General features: G+C 39.1%; 1 protein-coding gene across 2 annotated transcripts in view; it reads left to right on the top strand.

Moving 5' to 3' along the window:
• The window catches only part of radil (Ras association and DIL domains), a 124407-nt gene extending 111571 nt beyond the window's left edge, over positions 1–12836 (top strand). For both annotated transcript variants that reach the window (XM_043711913.1, XM_043711912.1), the window contains exons 11-15: positions 3–193; positions 4771–5188; positions 7376–7506; positions 9836–9975; positions 10668–12836. In XM_043711913.1, the coding sequence (XP_043567848.1) occupies positions 3–193; positions 4771–5188; positions 7376–7506; positions 9836–9975; positions 10668–10767 (980 nt within the window). In that variant the 3' untranslated portion in view covers positions 10768–12836. The remainder of the gene's footprint in view (positions 1–2; positions 194–4770; positions 5189–7375; positions 7507–9835; positions 9976–10667) is intronic.
• The last annotated feature ends 3632 nt before the right edge of the window (positions 12837–16468 follow it).

Genomic DNA, 16468 nt, shown 5'->3' with positions numbered 1-16468 from the left:
AGAGGACATTCTGTTAAGTTTTGATAAATATCCTCCAATAATGCTGCCCACCAGTAACTTTAAGGTGGATCTAGAAGCAGAGGCCATAGATGACAACATGTACAGACACCTACTATATATACGTCACTTCCTTTGGAGCCTACGCGCCAAATCCCAACCAACAAATGGATGTTCTATAACAGAGGAATTACAGGTAAAAGACGTTACTACATACCTTTCAGTCCAAAGAGCATTACACACTGCAATTTGAAGTGGCCCAGAACAAGAATTATACTCTTAATATTTCATATAGCATGCATTAGTTTCTGCTATGTTCTGACACTTTCAATGTGAATACAGAAAATACTTCGGTGTTGGATTGAGATATCCTAAAATCTTTTACTATTTCCTTGCATGGAACTAATGGCTGCATGGTTTAATAGTGTTCTTCCAGATCTTACCTCTTCTGTAATTGAGCATTCAAGATTTTGTGTTATAAGATTTAATTGTGCCACAAGCAGAAACAGATTTTATTCCATATCTGAATAACTAGAACTCAGATACTCTGATATAATGGCTAGGAAAATACTGTTAGGAGATATTGTCGCTTATTCCCCATATCAGTTTGGCCAAATGAGATTGTAGTTTTGCAGGAGCACTATTTTGAAAGAAGAATGACAGAAAGATAATGTAGACTTTATTCAAAGACCTTGGAGGGCATGTCAAATTCAACTAACTTGCTTCAGTATGGATATTGAATTGAGGCCATATTTGAAAACGAATGAGCAAATTAGATGTAGTCTCTTATTGTTTAATACTTAAATAGTTTGCGAAGACTTTAACATGCACCCTGTCAATATTCAATCAGAAAGATGGGCTTAGATGGTCATCTAAGTAGATATTGAACATTTCAGCCTTTACATTGTATTGGATTTATTTTTTAAAAGATCTTTTTTTTAAATTGAAAAATCCCAGCGAAATTAAAGAAGAGGAGAAACCATTGAGCCAATGGGGCCCAATAATGAGTGCACCCACATTGGGGTCTATGCTTAATTCTTTACTTTGGTGAGGATGGCATCAATAGTGTGTGCAATTCAAATGATAGACAGAAGATTAGTCCATGAATGAATTCAGAAACAGCAAATATGACTCAGTATTGGAGAAGTACATAGGACAAGGTAACCTGAAGTGCATCTAATCCATTAATTTTTGCGCATTAAAAATAACACTGTAGGACAAGAATGAGTATGTTCATTGATTACATACATTACAGTACATACATTGCTAGGCCATTGTAATTCTAAATTGTTTGACTGTTGGTTTTCATTGGTGTACTAAAGTCAGTTTGGTCCTCATTGTGTTGAGATATTGAGACAGTAGAAGCACCTTACATTTTTCTTTTGACCTACAGTTCCTGAAATTAAGCATTTTGAAGAAAATAAATCAAGGAAGACATATGATTAGCTTGAAGACCCCTTCACATCTACAATTTGAAGTTTAAAGGGATTAAATGTAAATAGCTTTAGACAGTGCTTTAGATGGAATGTGATAGAAGGGTATACATAAACAAGATGCCAAGAATTACTTTAGTTATTCAGAGATTTTTAAACAGCCTGAACTGTTTATGTAATTTACATATTGTTACATTACAATCCTTTAAGGTACTTAATAAGTCTTGAGTGTGGAGAGGATTAGGGAAGATCTGATGTGTGGGTTAAATAGTTTCAATTGCCAATAAATAATAATGTGCCAGAGTATGACCAATTGTCTCATAAAACTGGAAGAATTCTTCAAGTCCCTCCTGAAATTAGCCATTTTTGTCCCCATCCTCATTTCTAATTGTTGGAGGTACATACACACTTGATCAAATGAGTGTAACTATTTTAAGGAAAAAATCTTGGCCAATTACTAGGGATCACGAGTTCAAGGTGAGAGGAGAAACGTTTAAGGGAAATATGCATGGAAAATTCTTTACGCAGAGGGTGGTGGGTACCTGGAATGTGTTGCCAGCGGAGATGGTAGAGGTGAGCACCATAGTGTAATTTAAGATGTATCTAGACAGATACGTGAATGGGCAGGGAGCAGAGGGATACAGATCCTTGGAAAATAGGTGACAGGTTTAGATAGAGGATATGGAGCTGCACAGGCTTGGAGGGCTGAAGGGCCTGTTTCTGCTGTAATTTTCTTTGTAATACTGCTGGGAATACTAATTGTCTGGAAACACTCAGAATTGTATAAGATTATTTTAGAATCAAATAAATATTGGTTTCTATTTCATGAAGTAAATACCTATAATAGCTTTTAAGGGTTGGGAGGGAAAAAAGGGTGAAAGGAGTCTGATTGCTAGAACTCAAAGCACTTCTGCCGAATGAAAAAGAAATATCTTCTGATGTCAAAACAAAGCTGCTTTATCTCTTCAGTGAGGTTTGGCTTAGCATATCCTCACTGTTTGTTCTAAATCGTCATCATCAGAACCTCTAAACATACTCTTGGATTCTTCTTTTTGCCCTGGATCCAAAAATGTATTTAGGAATTCCCAAAACCATTTACATTCATGTTTAAAGCATAGCTTCGAATTTACTGCACCGTGTTCATGCCTGTTGCTAACTGTTGCTTGGAGCAAATGGAAGTCATTGTAAAGCATTCTTTTGAAGGGAGACTTTGCTTCTTGAGATACACTACTTTGTTGTTGATGCATACTAAAAGCTGTTTTGCATCAAAAAGAAGATGGTAGCATAACTACATTTTTTGGCTTCCATCTGTTTTTGAATTGCCTCAATTCATTGCTAGCTGAATTATTACATAAAACAGGACAGGAACTGCAACATGGAACCAATTTCAGTCCATCCTCCACAAGAACAGTAATCCTAGTCCCATATGCCTGCCCTGTTCTTTTGAACTCCTTTCCTCAACCACTAATGTCTCTTAAATGTTGACATGCAACATACATGTTTGGGCAGAAATAGGCCAACCATCCCATCAGGCTGCACTATCATTCACTTAGATCATAGTTGATCCAGATGGGTATTTTTCAACAGTGGTCATCGTTAGAATCATAATTCCAGATTTTTATTGAATCAAAATTCCACCATTTGCCATGGCGGGATTCGAACACAGGTCATTACCCAGGTCTCTGGACTGATAGTCTGGATAATGCTGCTAGGCAATTATCACCTCAAAGTCATCCAAGGCATTTATTTAAATTGTGAAAAGTTGAGACGCCAGCGCTGATTCCTGTAGTACACCACTCATTCCATCTTGCCAACGAGAGAATGAAATACTTGTGCTTGCAATGTTTCCCATTTGCTGGCCAATCTTCTGTCTATGCCAATATATTATCTTGCAACGTAAGTGTCTATTGTCCTCAATAATCTTTGATGTGGCACGTTATGAATAAGTACAGTACACCGACTAGTTACCTTTTATCCACAGCATGTGTTACTACTTCAAATAACTCCAAAAACAATTGGTTGAACAATATTTTCCATGTACAAAACCAAGTTGATTTTGCCGGATTATTTTGAACTGCCCTGCCATAACATTTTTGATAACAGCTTCGAAAATCTTTCAATTGATCCAACGTGGTGGAGGGTTGTTTTTCAGACTGGAGGCCCGTGACCAGTGGAGTGCCACAAGGATCGGTGCTGGGCCCTCTACTTTTTGTCATTTACATAAATGATTTGGATGCAAGCATAAGAGGTAAAGTTAGTAAGTTTGCAGATGACACCAAAATTGGAGGTGTAGTGGACAGCAAAGAGGGTTACCTCAGATTACAACAGGATCTGGACGAGATGGGCCAATGGGCTGAGAAGTGGCAGATGGAGTTTAATAAGCCACTGTTGGAATATTGCATGCAATTCTGGTCTTCTTCCTATCGGAAAGACGTTGTGAAATTTGTAAATCTTTTCTGAACCCTTTCAAGGACGTTACTAGGGTTGGAGGATCTGAGCTACAGGGAGAGGCTGAACACGCTGGGGCTGTTTTCCCTGGAGCATCGGAGGCTGAGGGGTGATCTTATAGAGGTTTACAAAATTATGAGGGACATGGATAGGATAAATGGACAAAGTCTTTTCCCTGGGGTTGGGGAGTCCAGAACTAGGTTTAGGGTGAGAGGGGAAAGATATAAAAGAGACGTAAGGGGCATCTTTTTCACGCAGAGGGTGGTACGTGTATGGAATGAGCTGCCAGAGGATGTGGTGGAGGCTGGTACAATTGCAACATTTAAGAGGCATTTATATGAATAGGAAGGGTTTGGAGGGATATGGGCCGGGTGCTGGCAGGTGGGACTAGATTGGGTTGGGATATCTGGTCGGCATGGACAGGTTAGACCGAAGGGTCTGTTTCCATGCTGTACATCTCTCTGACTCTATAACTGCCTAATTAACGACTGTAAACTGTGCAATCACATTTAAAGTGCTGCTTCTTAGGTTGAATAGATGAATGCATGACCTGGAACAAACTGAACAAGCAGTTTTTGTGATAACATTTTCAAATTCAACTGTTGCATCAAGGAATAATGTAACAAAAAGAAACGAAATTATTGTGTAGGAAGTACAGATAACATTGCCTTGTAGAGCTGACTTTCACACTTCACTTGTCACTAGTTAATTGCCTGGTCTAACTTATTTGAGAATTGAATGAATATACCAAATTCTTCATTCATCAACCCTTTGTGTTGGGGCCAAGCAATCACCAAAACCTGTATTCTGTTGCTCCCGTAAGACTTCATATGGTTGTGCTGAAAAGGTTTCGTGGCTATCATTTATTCCTTCAAATTTGTATCTTTTACAGACTGAGTTTCCAATTTCCCACCAGTTGTCTTCACACAGTCCAACCACACTTTACAGTCCCAAGATTCTGGATCAGCAATCAGGCCGAAATAATTACCTTAACAATAACTATGACACAGCGACACATAGTCGAAGCTCAAGCACTTCGTCAGTCAGTGGATCAAGCAGAGATTTTAATTCCTGCCATGAACTTAAAGAAAAGCTACAGAAGCTACAGCTGCAAAATACTCTGGGAAGAAATAGGCTCCCAGGACACAGCATGCAACTATTAGATCCCTCCAGTCTTTTAACTCCTCCAAACACACCTTTGAACTCTGACTTTCTGCTCAGTGAGTGTGTACAAACCAATGGAGCTGGTAGACCTGCATCAAGCACCAGGAAAAATGGTATCTACAAAAGTGGAGCCAATGAGGGAGAAGGTAACTATCAGGATTCCAACTTATGGTCAAAATGAAACTAACACAAAGGAAGCTGGAGAAGCTCAGCAGGTCTGGCAGCATCTGTGGAGAGAGAAATGGAGTTGATGTTTGAAGTTATGTTAGGAGTCTGGTGTGACTCTTCCTCAGAAGCAGATTTTTCTCCATATCTGTTGATCTGTAGTTTTATCAAGGTTATATCCTTGGAAGTGCAAACATTGCTCAATAATTTCACCTTTATAAATAACAAACTATAATTTCACTGTGAATTTATATTACTTCAGGCTATCAGTTTTCACAAACTTGATTGAGTTTCTTGAGGATGTAATAAAAGACATTGAGGAAAGAGCGATAGATATTGTCTTACATGGACCTCAGTAAAGCCTTCGACAAAGTTCTGCATGATAGACTGATTAATAAAGTTAGATCACATGGGATTTGTACAGCTTGATAATTGGATACAAAATTGACTTGACTGAAGCCATGTGACCAGCGGTGTACCCCAGGGAGTGGTGCTGGGTCCGCTGTTGCTTGTGATTTATTAAAACAGCTTGGATGAGAATTTAGGAGGCATGGTTAGTAAGTTTGCGGATGACACCAAAATTGGTTGTATGGTCCACAGTGAAGAAGATTAAGATTATGTAAGGGATCTTGATCAGTTGGGCCATTGGACTGAGGTGTGGCAGATGGAGTTTCATTTGGATAAATGCAAGGTATTGCATTTTCGTTAAGTAAGCAAGAGTAGGACTTACCCAGTAGGGCCCTTGGTAATGTTGTCAGACATTCCCAGGGGTCAGGTACATAGTTCTTTGAAGGTTGCCTCACGATGGTTAAGAAGGCATTTAGCACGCTTGCCTTCATTGCTCAGACTATTGAGTATAGGATTTTGGGATGTCATGTTGAGGGATCTTGTGAGGCCACTTTTGGAGTACTGTGTACAACTCTAATTGCCCTGCTTTAGGAAAGATAATGTTAAATTAGAGAGAGTTCAGAAAAGATTTACCAGGATGATTCCATGACTGGAGGGTTTGAGTTCTCGGGAGATGCTGGGTAGGCTAGGACATTTTTCATTGGAGCATGGAAGGTTAAGGGGTGACCTTACAGATTTATAAAATCAGGAGGGGCATAAATAAAGTGAATAGCAAAATATTTTCTGTAGTGTCAGGAGTTCAAAACTGGGGGTATATGTTTAAGGTGGGAGGCGAAAGATTTAAAAGGGATCTGTGGGGCAGCTTTTTCCATAGAATGTGGTGTGTATGTGGAATGAACTGCCAGAGGAAGTGGTAGATCCGGATACAGTTGCAACATTTAAAATACATTTACACAGGTTCATGAACAGGAAAGGCTGAGAGGGTTATCGGCGAAATGCAGGTAAATGAGACTAGTTGAATTTGCAAAACTTAGTCTGCACGGACTGGTTAGATCGAAGGTCTGTTTCCATGCTATATGACTCTAGCTGCATTTTGTTTTGATGGAGGCACTCATACCCTTTATTTTAAATACTATTTGTATTAAAAGATGCAATGTTTCTAAAGTACAAAATATTTATTAAAATATGTTTTTAAAAAAATTGTTAGTGGTTTATAAGTTAGTGTTTAAAGATAGTATCATTGAGGGTAGTATCCTACATCTTTGAAGTCCTTGAATAGATCTTGATTTGGAGGAGTTGGTGTTGGACTAGGGTGTACAAAGTTAAAAATCACACAATGCCAAGTTATAGTCCACCAGGTTTATTTGGAAGTACTAGCTTTCGGAGCGCTGCTCCTTCATCGGGTGGTTGTCCGAAAGCTAGTGCTTCTAAATAAACCTGTTGGACTATAACTTGGCATTGTGTGAGCTTTAACTTTGAATAGATCTTGGCTGTTGAAAGATCTTTACTGGACCTGTTTACAAAGAGATCCACGATCCAGGTTTGTGCAGTCATCCGAGCAGGTCAACTTCATACTGAAGAAGCAACAGTCATCTGTTTCCCCTACCCTTCCTGAACATTCAGCTGTGTTGTTGCTTAGGTCCAATAGGACTGCAGTTTGCTTAAAACTTTGAGTTTAGACTTTTCCATTTCGGATGAGATTTTAATCTGGAATGAATTAGCATTTAAAATAATAAATAGTTTCTAGAGTCAAATAATACCAAGTTGGATTATAAACATTGTATAATACCAGATTAATTCTTCGTTTTGTTTTAAAACAGGGAGAGCTTATGATTTACCAACACCTGCTTCTTCCAGCCAGAGTTCAGGAGAAGATGATCCATGTTGTGTATTTGTAGTGGAGCTGGGGAGAGGACCCATTGGTTTAGGAATGGGACTGATTGATGGACTGGTAAGTGCGATGAACTACATATTAATCAGCAAGAACAGTGGCAGTATTTATATTCACCAATAAATAATCTTGCAAAATGTATAGCATATAATTATATCTAAGAATTTGAAATACTTGTTCTATGAATTTTAGTGAAATTCTCTTCAATCTCAGTTGATTATTTATTTAGCAAATGTAATCTCTGGAGGCAAGTGATTAAACTCAGTACATGAGTCTAAGGTGATTAGTTTGCCACTTACGTTTGCAGAGGAAGCGCTTCTCGGTAGTGCAAGTAGGGGAGGTTGACTGTGTGGGGGCTTTGGTTTTGTGAACCTGTTCAGCCAGGACCAGTCTCACTATGGTAGGTCTAAATATGCCATTTCAACAGATGGGATTTCTCACAAGCAGCTTCTTAATAACTTCTCATGTTTCTCAGTCTGTAATCCAAATACAGTATTGTTTTCTAGTAGATGTAGCTCAGGACAAATACTCCTTTTGGGGCATCCTGAAAGAAGACAGGCAGTAGGTGCGTTGAACATGTCATCTTGCAATAATAAATGAGATGCAGATGGGTAGTTTGAACCAACTTGTGGGCTTGTGTCAATCAGCAGATGTGTGGGGGAGTGATGTTTGCAGGGAAGGGGTGTTGAATGGAGGTCCTAGTGAGTAATTCCTGTGTATGTGATATTCTACCAGGCTCTGCAGCGAAGTACAGTGCACCTGGTTGGGAAAGGTCAAGTGCTGTGATCCAAAGTATCGTAACAGCAGAGTCCCACGAAAATCCAACAAGTTTGGTTAAGAGCTTATTTCTGGTTTTGATCTTTGCTGTTGTCTTCGGATGTATCTGAAGGAACAAAATCCATTCTAAAGTCACACTCAACTATGTTGGGTTGCAGTCATCTTTTAGTCTTTGACCATCCATGTAGACACCCATTTCTTTTTGACAGTGGCATTGTGGAGTTGGAATATGCTAAAAATGGTTTGAGAGAGATTAATTGTGAGACACAACATATTGCAATAGTCTACGTTTGTAGTGTCTTTGTTAAGGATTTGGTCCAGGGCACAGAAGGATTGACCTTGGATGGCACAAAAGATGTCATTGACCTTGATGAACTTGCAGCATGTGAGTACTGGTGATCATCTGGACACATGACCACCAGGACTGGAATAAGCAGTGAGCCCTCTGTCACTGCATTGGCCAGTCTTCTCCCTTGCCCAAGGTGACTTTGAAATGGTTTGTTTGCAAAGGAGTACTTCAGCAACTGTCCTGACCCAGGCTGGACACATTCCACTCTGGACAGGGGTAGGAGATGGCCAATATACCTCTCTGTATCATAGGCCACTGTGAGGTCAAATAGCAATCTGCTATTCTTCAGGTTCCTTTGGAAGCCATTTTCAATGTAGATGGTGAGAGCTTTCACTTGATCATATGTGCTGTGCCCTTAGGAAAACCAGCTTCATTGATATTAAAGACGGCCTCTACTACTGGAGATGTGAGTTCAAAGATTTTAATGTACATGGAAAGTATTTAAATTGGTCAATAGCTGGCCACGAATATGCAGTCTTTTTCAGGCTTTGAAATGATTTTTGCTAGAAGCCAAACCTTTTATGAGTGAGTTTGAGCTGATCATTTTTGTGTAAAACTGAGCCATCCAAGCATGAGCATGAGACAAAGTTGTTTCAGGAATTCCAGTGAAATAAGATCATATCCTGTGCTTTGCCATATTTCAGGCCCTCTAATGTTTTCTCCAGTTTAATTTTCTTGAAGGGATCAGGAATGCCACGATTTATGTGTTCGCATTGTATTTTTACAGTTGGTTATAGGTGACATGTATTGTATTGATTTTTTTTCTAATGGTGTCCTTGCCATATGTGAATGATTTGCAATTTAGTTTAGAGTGATTGGTGATTTAGTATAGGTGATTTTTGGACTGCTTTAAGACGGTGAATTTAGACTCAATACTTCTGATTGGGATGAGTGAAATTGAGCTCTGCTGTCATTTCTTCCCAATGTGCACCATGAGAGACTTGATCAAATGCTATTTCAGGAGCACCTGATGATCCATATTCAAGTGCTTATATCATTATTCCACAGGAATATTATGAATGGGTATAGTTAGGGTGATAGGGTGTAAAGTCTAACTATATTTTGGTCAACCTACCATCCAAATGAGTTGGTGAAAAACTCACTTTTCTGTATATTTCTTTCACCGTTAGCAAAACACGACCCAGAGTTCTTATACATGAATCTTGAGAGATTCTGTTTCACAGCCCCTCCAATTTGGAATCACTAACTTCTGTACAGGACAAGAACAGGCCTATTATACCCTTTCTCCCATCTATTTTGCAGCATACAACCTTAAATTCCCCTGGGATCTATATCAGAACGTTACTGCCTGACAGCCCTGCTGCCTGTGATGGGAGACTCAGGATAGGTGATAGAATCCTGGCAGTAAATGGAACCAGCTTAATTGGAGCAGATTATGACAGGTAATCACAGTTTCTTATGTAATGAAATATAAACATTTCTCTCCAGCAAATCCACCCCATTTCAATCCTATTACTGACCTCCCTCCGTCAATAAAGCCTACCCTTTAACAATTAATATCTTCCTCCCTTACTCAGAAATTTTATTGGGAACAAAAATTGAGAGCAGATTTTAGTTCAATTGATGGTCCCTCTTGTTAAAAAAAAAAGTCACATTGCCAAAATGAAAAAACTCAGCAAATGATCAGTAATGTAACCCTCTCCTTAAATTCTCCACCACTTAGTTGATTGGCAAAGCTTTAAAACAGAAGGCCCTCAGAAAATTTTGACTGAAAATTTCAAAATATTCAAATTCACATTTTGAGTTGTGAAAGAAATTGTGAAACTTAAAAATGATCAATAATAGTTTAAATCATTTGGAAAGGAGTTTTCTAGTCATGACATTATTGAAGGATGTTCATAGTGCAGTATTTGGTAATATTACAAGTTGGTGTGTACATGACACACCAGGTGGTTACTTAAGTCCTAATAAGTCATTGACCCTGCACTAACCCCCAAGTTAAGATGTTTTTGCTGCATTGTGTATTTTAGATCAGACTTGCATTCCAAATATTTGGAATAGTCTTAAGTTGAGCACGTGTTGAAGACTCAGAGTTCCTGACTGCAATGTCCTAATTTCTTGCTTCTGATTACAGTGCAGTTAACCTGATCCGATCAGCAGGCGAGAGACCAAGATTCCTTGTTGCCAAGTCAGATTTCCTCATTGCTGAGAAGATCAGTGCATCATCTTGTTAGTCTTCACTCACTGAACCAGGGAACAAAGAGTGATCAGTAAACCTTAGTTTATTTGCCCTCTTCATTTCTTCATAGCTAAAGAGTAGAAGAACAACTCCTCACAAATCAGTCTACCTTAGTATCTGTGATAACTCTTCATATCCATCTTAGAGTTAAACAACTTTATTGCTATTTGCCAAACACGATTTAAGAATTGTTATCTTCACCTTTTAAATGCTGAACCAAAAACAGTGAATTTGTTTATATAAAGACTTTTCTCACAACCAGTACTTATTTTTGACTGAATTCAGCACTTCAATTCAAAGACACAACATCCATGATTGATACAAAATTAGTTCACATCCTTTAGGTACTTACATTCATGTCTTTGCTTAGGTACTGAAAGTTCATTGTAGAGTTATGAATGTACCTGTATTATCCAGCAAGCACCATGATGCTATAAAATAGAGCAACCTAAAATCTAAACAAAATGAATTAATTCAGTGAATATTCCCATTTCTTAAAATGAGGGAAAACATGGATATCTCATTGCAACAGATGCTGTCATCCTCTCATTTAACTGCATATGTGTAACAATGTGTACAAAGGCTACACAGCTCACCAAAGGAGAGAGCAGTCACAATGGAAAATGAAGATAGAATGAATTTTGACAATATCTGATGGTTTTATCAATTTAACACTAAGGACTACATTAGTATTCGCTTGTTTTAGTGATAGCACAGCTGGAAATTGTGGCTTTAAACCCCAGTATAAGACTTGAATGAATAATGTAGGTTGATAGTTTTGTGCATTAGATATAATTTTGGTGCATATCTAGTTTGTACATTTTAGCTTGAAAATCTACTGCAGTCTGTCTGATCTAATTCAGAAGGCTCACTTGGAAACTAAAGGGTAGAATTTGAATTTGATAGCAAATGAACAGCCTGTTTTACATCCTTGCCAATTTCACAGTAGAAACAAAGGAGGGGGGATTAAATAGGCTAACTATCATAATTAAAATCAACCCCAAGGATTTTGAGCAGTGGGAGTTTAACCTCTTCAGTTTTCAAAACTGGCAGCTACAATAATTTTTTTTACAAAACTTTAGACAGTAACTTCAGCGTAATTATCACAACTAAATCCAGAATTAATTGACAGAGAGCAGCTCTAGACTTGGTAGTTGTAATCTCCAGGATTTCTAACATAGGTAACTGATGGGAACAATGCCAGAGCTGGGCTGTGCTGATCGATCATTGTACAGTAATAAAACCTTCAATTAGAGGAAATTGATATTAAGGATGTAAAGATGTTACTGTGTTATGAACCTCTGCGCCGTATCACCACCCATGTCCATTAAATAGGCCCAAATTGATTGATTATCATTTTAAAGTTTTTGAATCTAATTTCTTCCAAGTTTAATGGTAAATTTCTGGATGTCATAAGTCATAGTATATTGCTGATGTAGCATACATTCCTCACAGAACTTTAGTAAAGCTTCAATTAATCAGGGCAAACAGGGAAAAGTGTTCTAATGCTGTTACTAAATGTACATTAGCTCACCCACTGAAGTATTCATAAAGAATTACTCTAAAATATCGATTGTGCCCTAGCAGTATTCTGTAGAACTATTCAATGTTCTTAGGCCAACGCATGCCTTCTGACAGAAAGGCAAAGATAATCAGTTAATTAGTATCTTAATGAATAGTAATTGTTTTAATTAATTTAATAAGCTGTATAGCAGGCAGCTGTCCAGTATTGGCAAATTGTACTTGAATGCACTCTGAGAATGACTGAAATATCTACATAAATATATTTTGATTGCACTCAGAATTAATTTGAAGATACATTTCATGCTCCTTTGGATCTAAATCCATTATGACTTATGATTCCATCTCTAACAGCCTTGTTTTAATGACCACTGGTACGATGGTCTTTCAGGAATCTTTTTTAAAGGCAATACTATATTAAATGTCAGAAGTTCAGAGAAAGATCTATCTATGAATGTTCATTTAAGATCCTTCATCTCACTTGTTCAAAAAATCAAAACCTTTAAATATGTTTTGAAAAAAAAATACTTTGCGTAACACAGTCAGAAGTCCCATGACACCAGGTTGTAGTTCAACAGGTTTATTTGAAATCACAAGCTTTCAGAGTCACCTGGTGAAGCTGCAGCCCTCCGAAAGCTTGTGATTTCAAATAAATCTGTTGATCTACAACCTGGTGTTATGTGACTTCTGATTTATCCCCTCCGGTCCAACACAGGCACTTCCACATCTTGAGTAACACAGTTAATGTAATTACTTGGTAATTCTTTGTCTCCCACTGGAAACACTCATCTGAGTTTGGCTCAGTTGGTTAACCACAGTAAGTCATAGAGATGTGCAGCATGGAAACAGACCCTTCGGTCCAAACGTACTTGTCGACCAGATATACCAATCCAATCTAGTCCCATCTGCCATCAACCGGCCCATATCCCTCCAAACCCTTCCTATTCATATACCCATCCAAATACCTTTTAAATGTTGCAATTGTACCAGCCTCCACTACTTCCTCTGGCAGCTTATTCCATACACTGTGTGAAAAGGTTGCCCCCCTTAGGTCTCTTTTATATCTTTCCCCTCTCACTCTAAACCTATGCCCTCTAGTTCTGGACTCCCCAAACCCAGGGAAGAGATTTTGTCTATTTATCTTATCCATGCCCCTCATGATTTTATAAATCTCTATAAAGTCACCCCTTAGCCTCCAATGCTCCAGAAGAAACAGCCCCAGCCTGTTCAGCCTCTCCCTATAGCTCAAATCCTCCAACCCTGGTAACATCCTTGTAAATATTTTCTGAACCCTTTCAAGTTTCACAACATCTTTCTAATAGGAAGGAGACTAGAATTGCACGCAATATTTCAACAGTGGCCTAACCAATGTCTTGTACAGCTGCAACATGAGCTTTCAACTCCTATACTCCATACTCTGACCAATAAAGGAAAGCATGCCAAACGCCTTCCTCACTATCCTATCTACCTGCAACTCCACTTTCAAGGAGCTATGAATCTGCATTCCAAGGTTTTTGTTCAGCAACACTCGCTAGGACTTTACCATTAAGTGTATAAGTCCTGCTAAGATTTGCTTTCCCAAAATGCAGCACCTCACATTTATCTGAATTAAACTCCATCTGCCACTTCTCAGCCCATTGGCCCACCTGATCAAGTTCCCGTTGTAATCTGAGGTAACCTCCTTCACTGTTCACTACACCTCTAATTTTGGTGTCATCTGCAAACTTACTAACTATACCTTTTATGCTTACATCCAAATCATTTATGTAAATGACAAAAAGTAGTGGACCCAGAACTGATCCTTGTGGCACTCCATTGATCACAAGCCTCCAGTCTGAAAAACAATTCTACACCACCACCTTCTGTCTTCTCCCTATGATCCAGTTCTGTATCCAAATGGCTAGTTCTCCCTGTATTCAGTGAGATCTAACCTTGCTGATCAGTCTCCCATGGGGAACCTTGTCGAACGCCTTACTGAAGTCCATATAGATCACATCTACCACTCTGCCCTCATCATTCCTCTGTTATCTCTTCAAAAAACTCGGTCAAGTTTGTGAGACATTATTTCCCACCACAAAGCCATGTTCACTATCCCTAATAGTCCTTGCCTTTCCAAATACATGTACATCCCGTCTCTCAGGATTCCCTCCAACAACTTGCCCACTACCAACATCAGGCTCACTGGTCTATAGTTCCCTGGCTTATCCTTACCACCTTTCTTTAACAGTGACCACATAGCCTACCTCCAATCTTCTGGCACCTCACCTGTGACACAAATATCTCAGCAAGGGGCCCAACAATCACTTCCCTAGGTTCGCACAGAGTTCTAGGGTACACCTGATCAGATTCTGGGGATTTATCCACTTTTATGCATTTCAAGACATCCAGCACTTCCTCCTCTGTAATATGGACATTTTCCAAGATGTCACCATCTATTTCTCTACATTCTATATCTTTCATGTCCTTTTTCACCGTAAATACTGATGCAAAATACTCATTTAGTATCTCCCCCATTTTCTGCGACTCCCCACAAAGGCCACCTTGCTGATCTTTGAGGGACCTTCGTAGATCCATAGTTACCCTTTTGTCCTTGAAGTATTTGTAAAAATCCTTTGGATTCTCCTTAATTCTATTTGCCAAAGCTATCTCATGACCCCTTTTTGCTCTCCTGATTTTCCTCTTAAGTATACTTCTACTGCCTTTGTACTCTTTTAAGGATTCACTCTCTCTATCCTGTCTTTACCTGATATATGCTTCCTTCTTTTTCCTAACTAAACCCTCACTTTCTTTAGTTATCCAGCATTCCCTATACCTACCAGCTTTTCCTTTCACCTTAACAGGAATATACTGTCTCTGGACTCTGGTTATCTCATTTCTGAAGGCCTCCCATTTTCCACCTGTCCCCTTATTTGCGAACATTTGCTCCCAATCAGCTTTTGAAAGTTCTTTTGCCTAATACCATCAAAATTGGCCTTTCTCCAATTTAGAACTTCAACTTTTAGATCTGGTCTATCCTTTTCCATTGATTTTTTAAAAACTAATAGAATTATGGTCGCTAGCCCCAAAGTGCTCCCCCACTGACAACCTCAGTCACCTGCCCTGCCTTATTTCCCAAGAGTAGATCAAGTTTTGCACCTTCTCTAGTAGGTACATCCACATACTGAATCAGAAACTTTTCTTGTACTTACTTAAATTCCTCTCCATCTAAACCCTTAACACTATGGCAGTCCCAGTCTATGTTTGGACAGTTAAAATCTCCTACTATAACCACACTCTTATTCTTACAGATAACTGAGATCTCCTTAAAAATTTGTTTCTCAACTTCCCTCTGACTATTAGGGTGTCTATAATACAATCCCAATAAGGTGATCATCGCTTTCTTCTCAGTTCCACCCAAATAACTTCCCTGGATGTATTGCTGGGAATATCCTCCCTCAGTACAGCTGTAATGCTATCCCTTATCAAAAACGCCACTCTCCCTCCTCTCTTGCTTCTCTTTCTATCCTTCCTGTCGCATTTGTATCCTGGAACATTAAGCTGCCAGTCCCGTCCATCCCTGAGCCACGTTTCTGTAATTGCTATGAAATCCCAGTCCCATGTTCCTAACCATGCCCTGAGTTCATCTGCCTCCCCTATTAGACCTCTTGCATTGAAATAAATGCAGTTTAATTTATCAGCCCTACCTTGTTCTCTGCTTTGTCCCAGCCTGCCCTGACTGTTTGGCTCGCTTCTGTTCTCAAATGTACCAGTTTCCGATTGATCTCTTTCCTTACTATCTCCCTGGGTCCCACCACCACCCCCACCTTACTAGTTGAAATCCTCCCAAGCTGCTCTCGCAAATCTCCCTGCCAGTATGTTAGTCCCCTTCCAATTTAGGTGCAATCAGTCCTTCTTGTACAGATCACTTCTACTCCAAAAGAGATTCCAATGATCCAAATGTGAATCCTTCTTCCATACACCAGCACCTCAGCCATGCATTCATCTGCTCTATCCTCCTATTCCTGTCCTCATTAGCTCACAGCACTGGGAATAATCCAGATATTACTACTCGAGGACCTTTTTAAATTCCTGCCTAACTCTCTAATCTCCCTTTAGATTCTCAAACTTTTCCCTTCCTATGTCATTGGTTTCAATGTATAGAATGACCTCCTGCTGGCCCTTCTCCCCCTTGAGAA

Source organism: Chiloscyllium plagiosum, chromosome 21 (assembly GCF_004010195.1).
Source record: "Chiloscyllium plagiosum isolate BGI_BamShark_2017 chromosome 21, ASM401019v2, whole genome shotgun sequence".
NCBI classification, from domain to species: domain Eukaryota; kingdom Metazoa; phylum Chordata; class Chondrichthyes; order Orectolobiformes; family Hemiscylliidae; genus Chiloscyllium; species Chiloscyllium plagiosum.
Note: the sequence above shows the minus strand (reverse complement) of the source record. Positions and strands in the feature narration are given on the sequence as shown.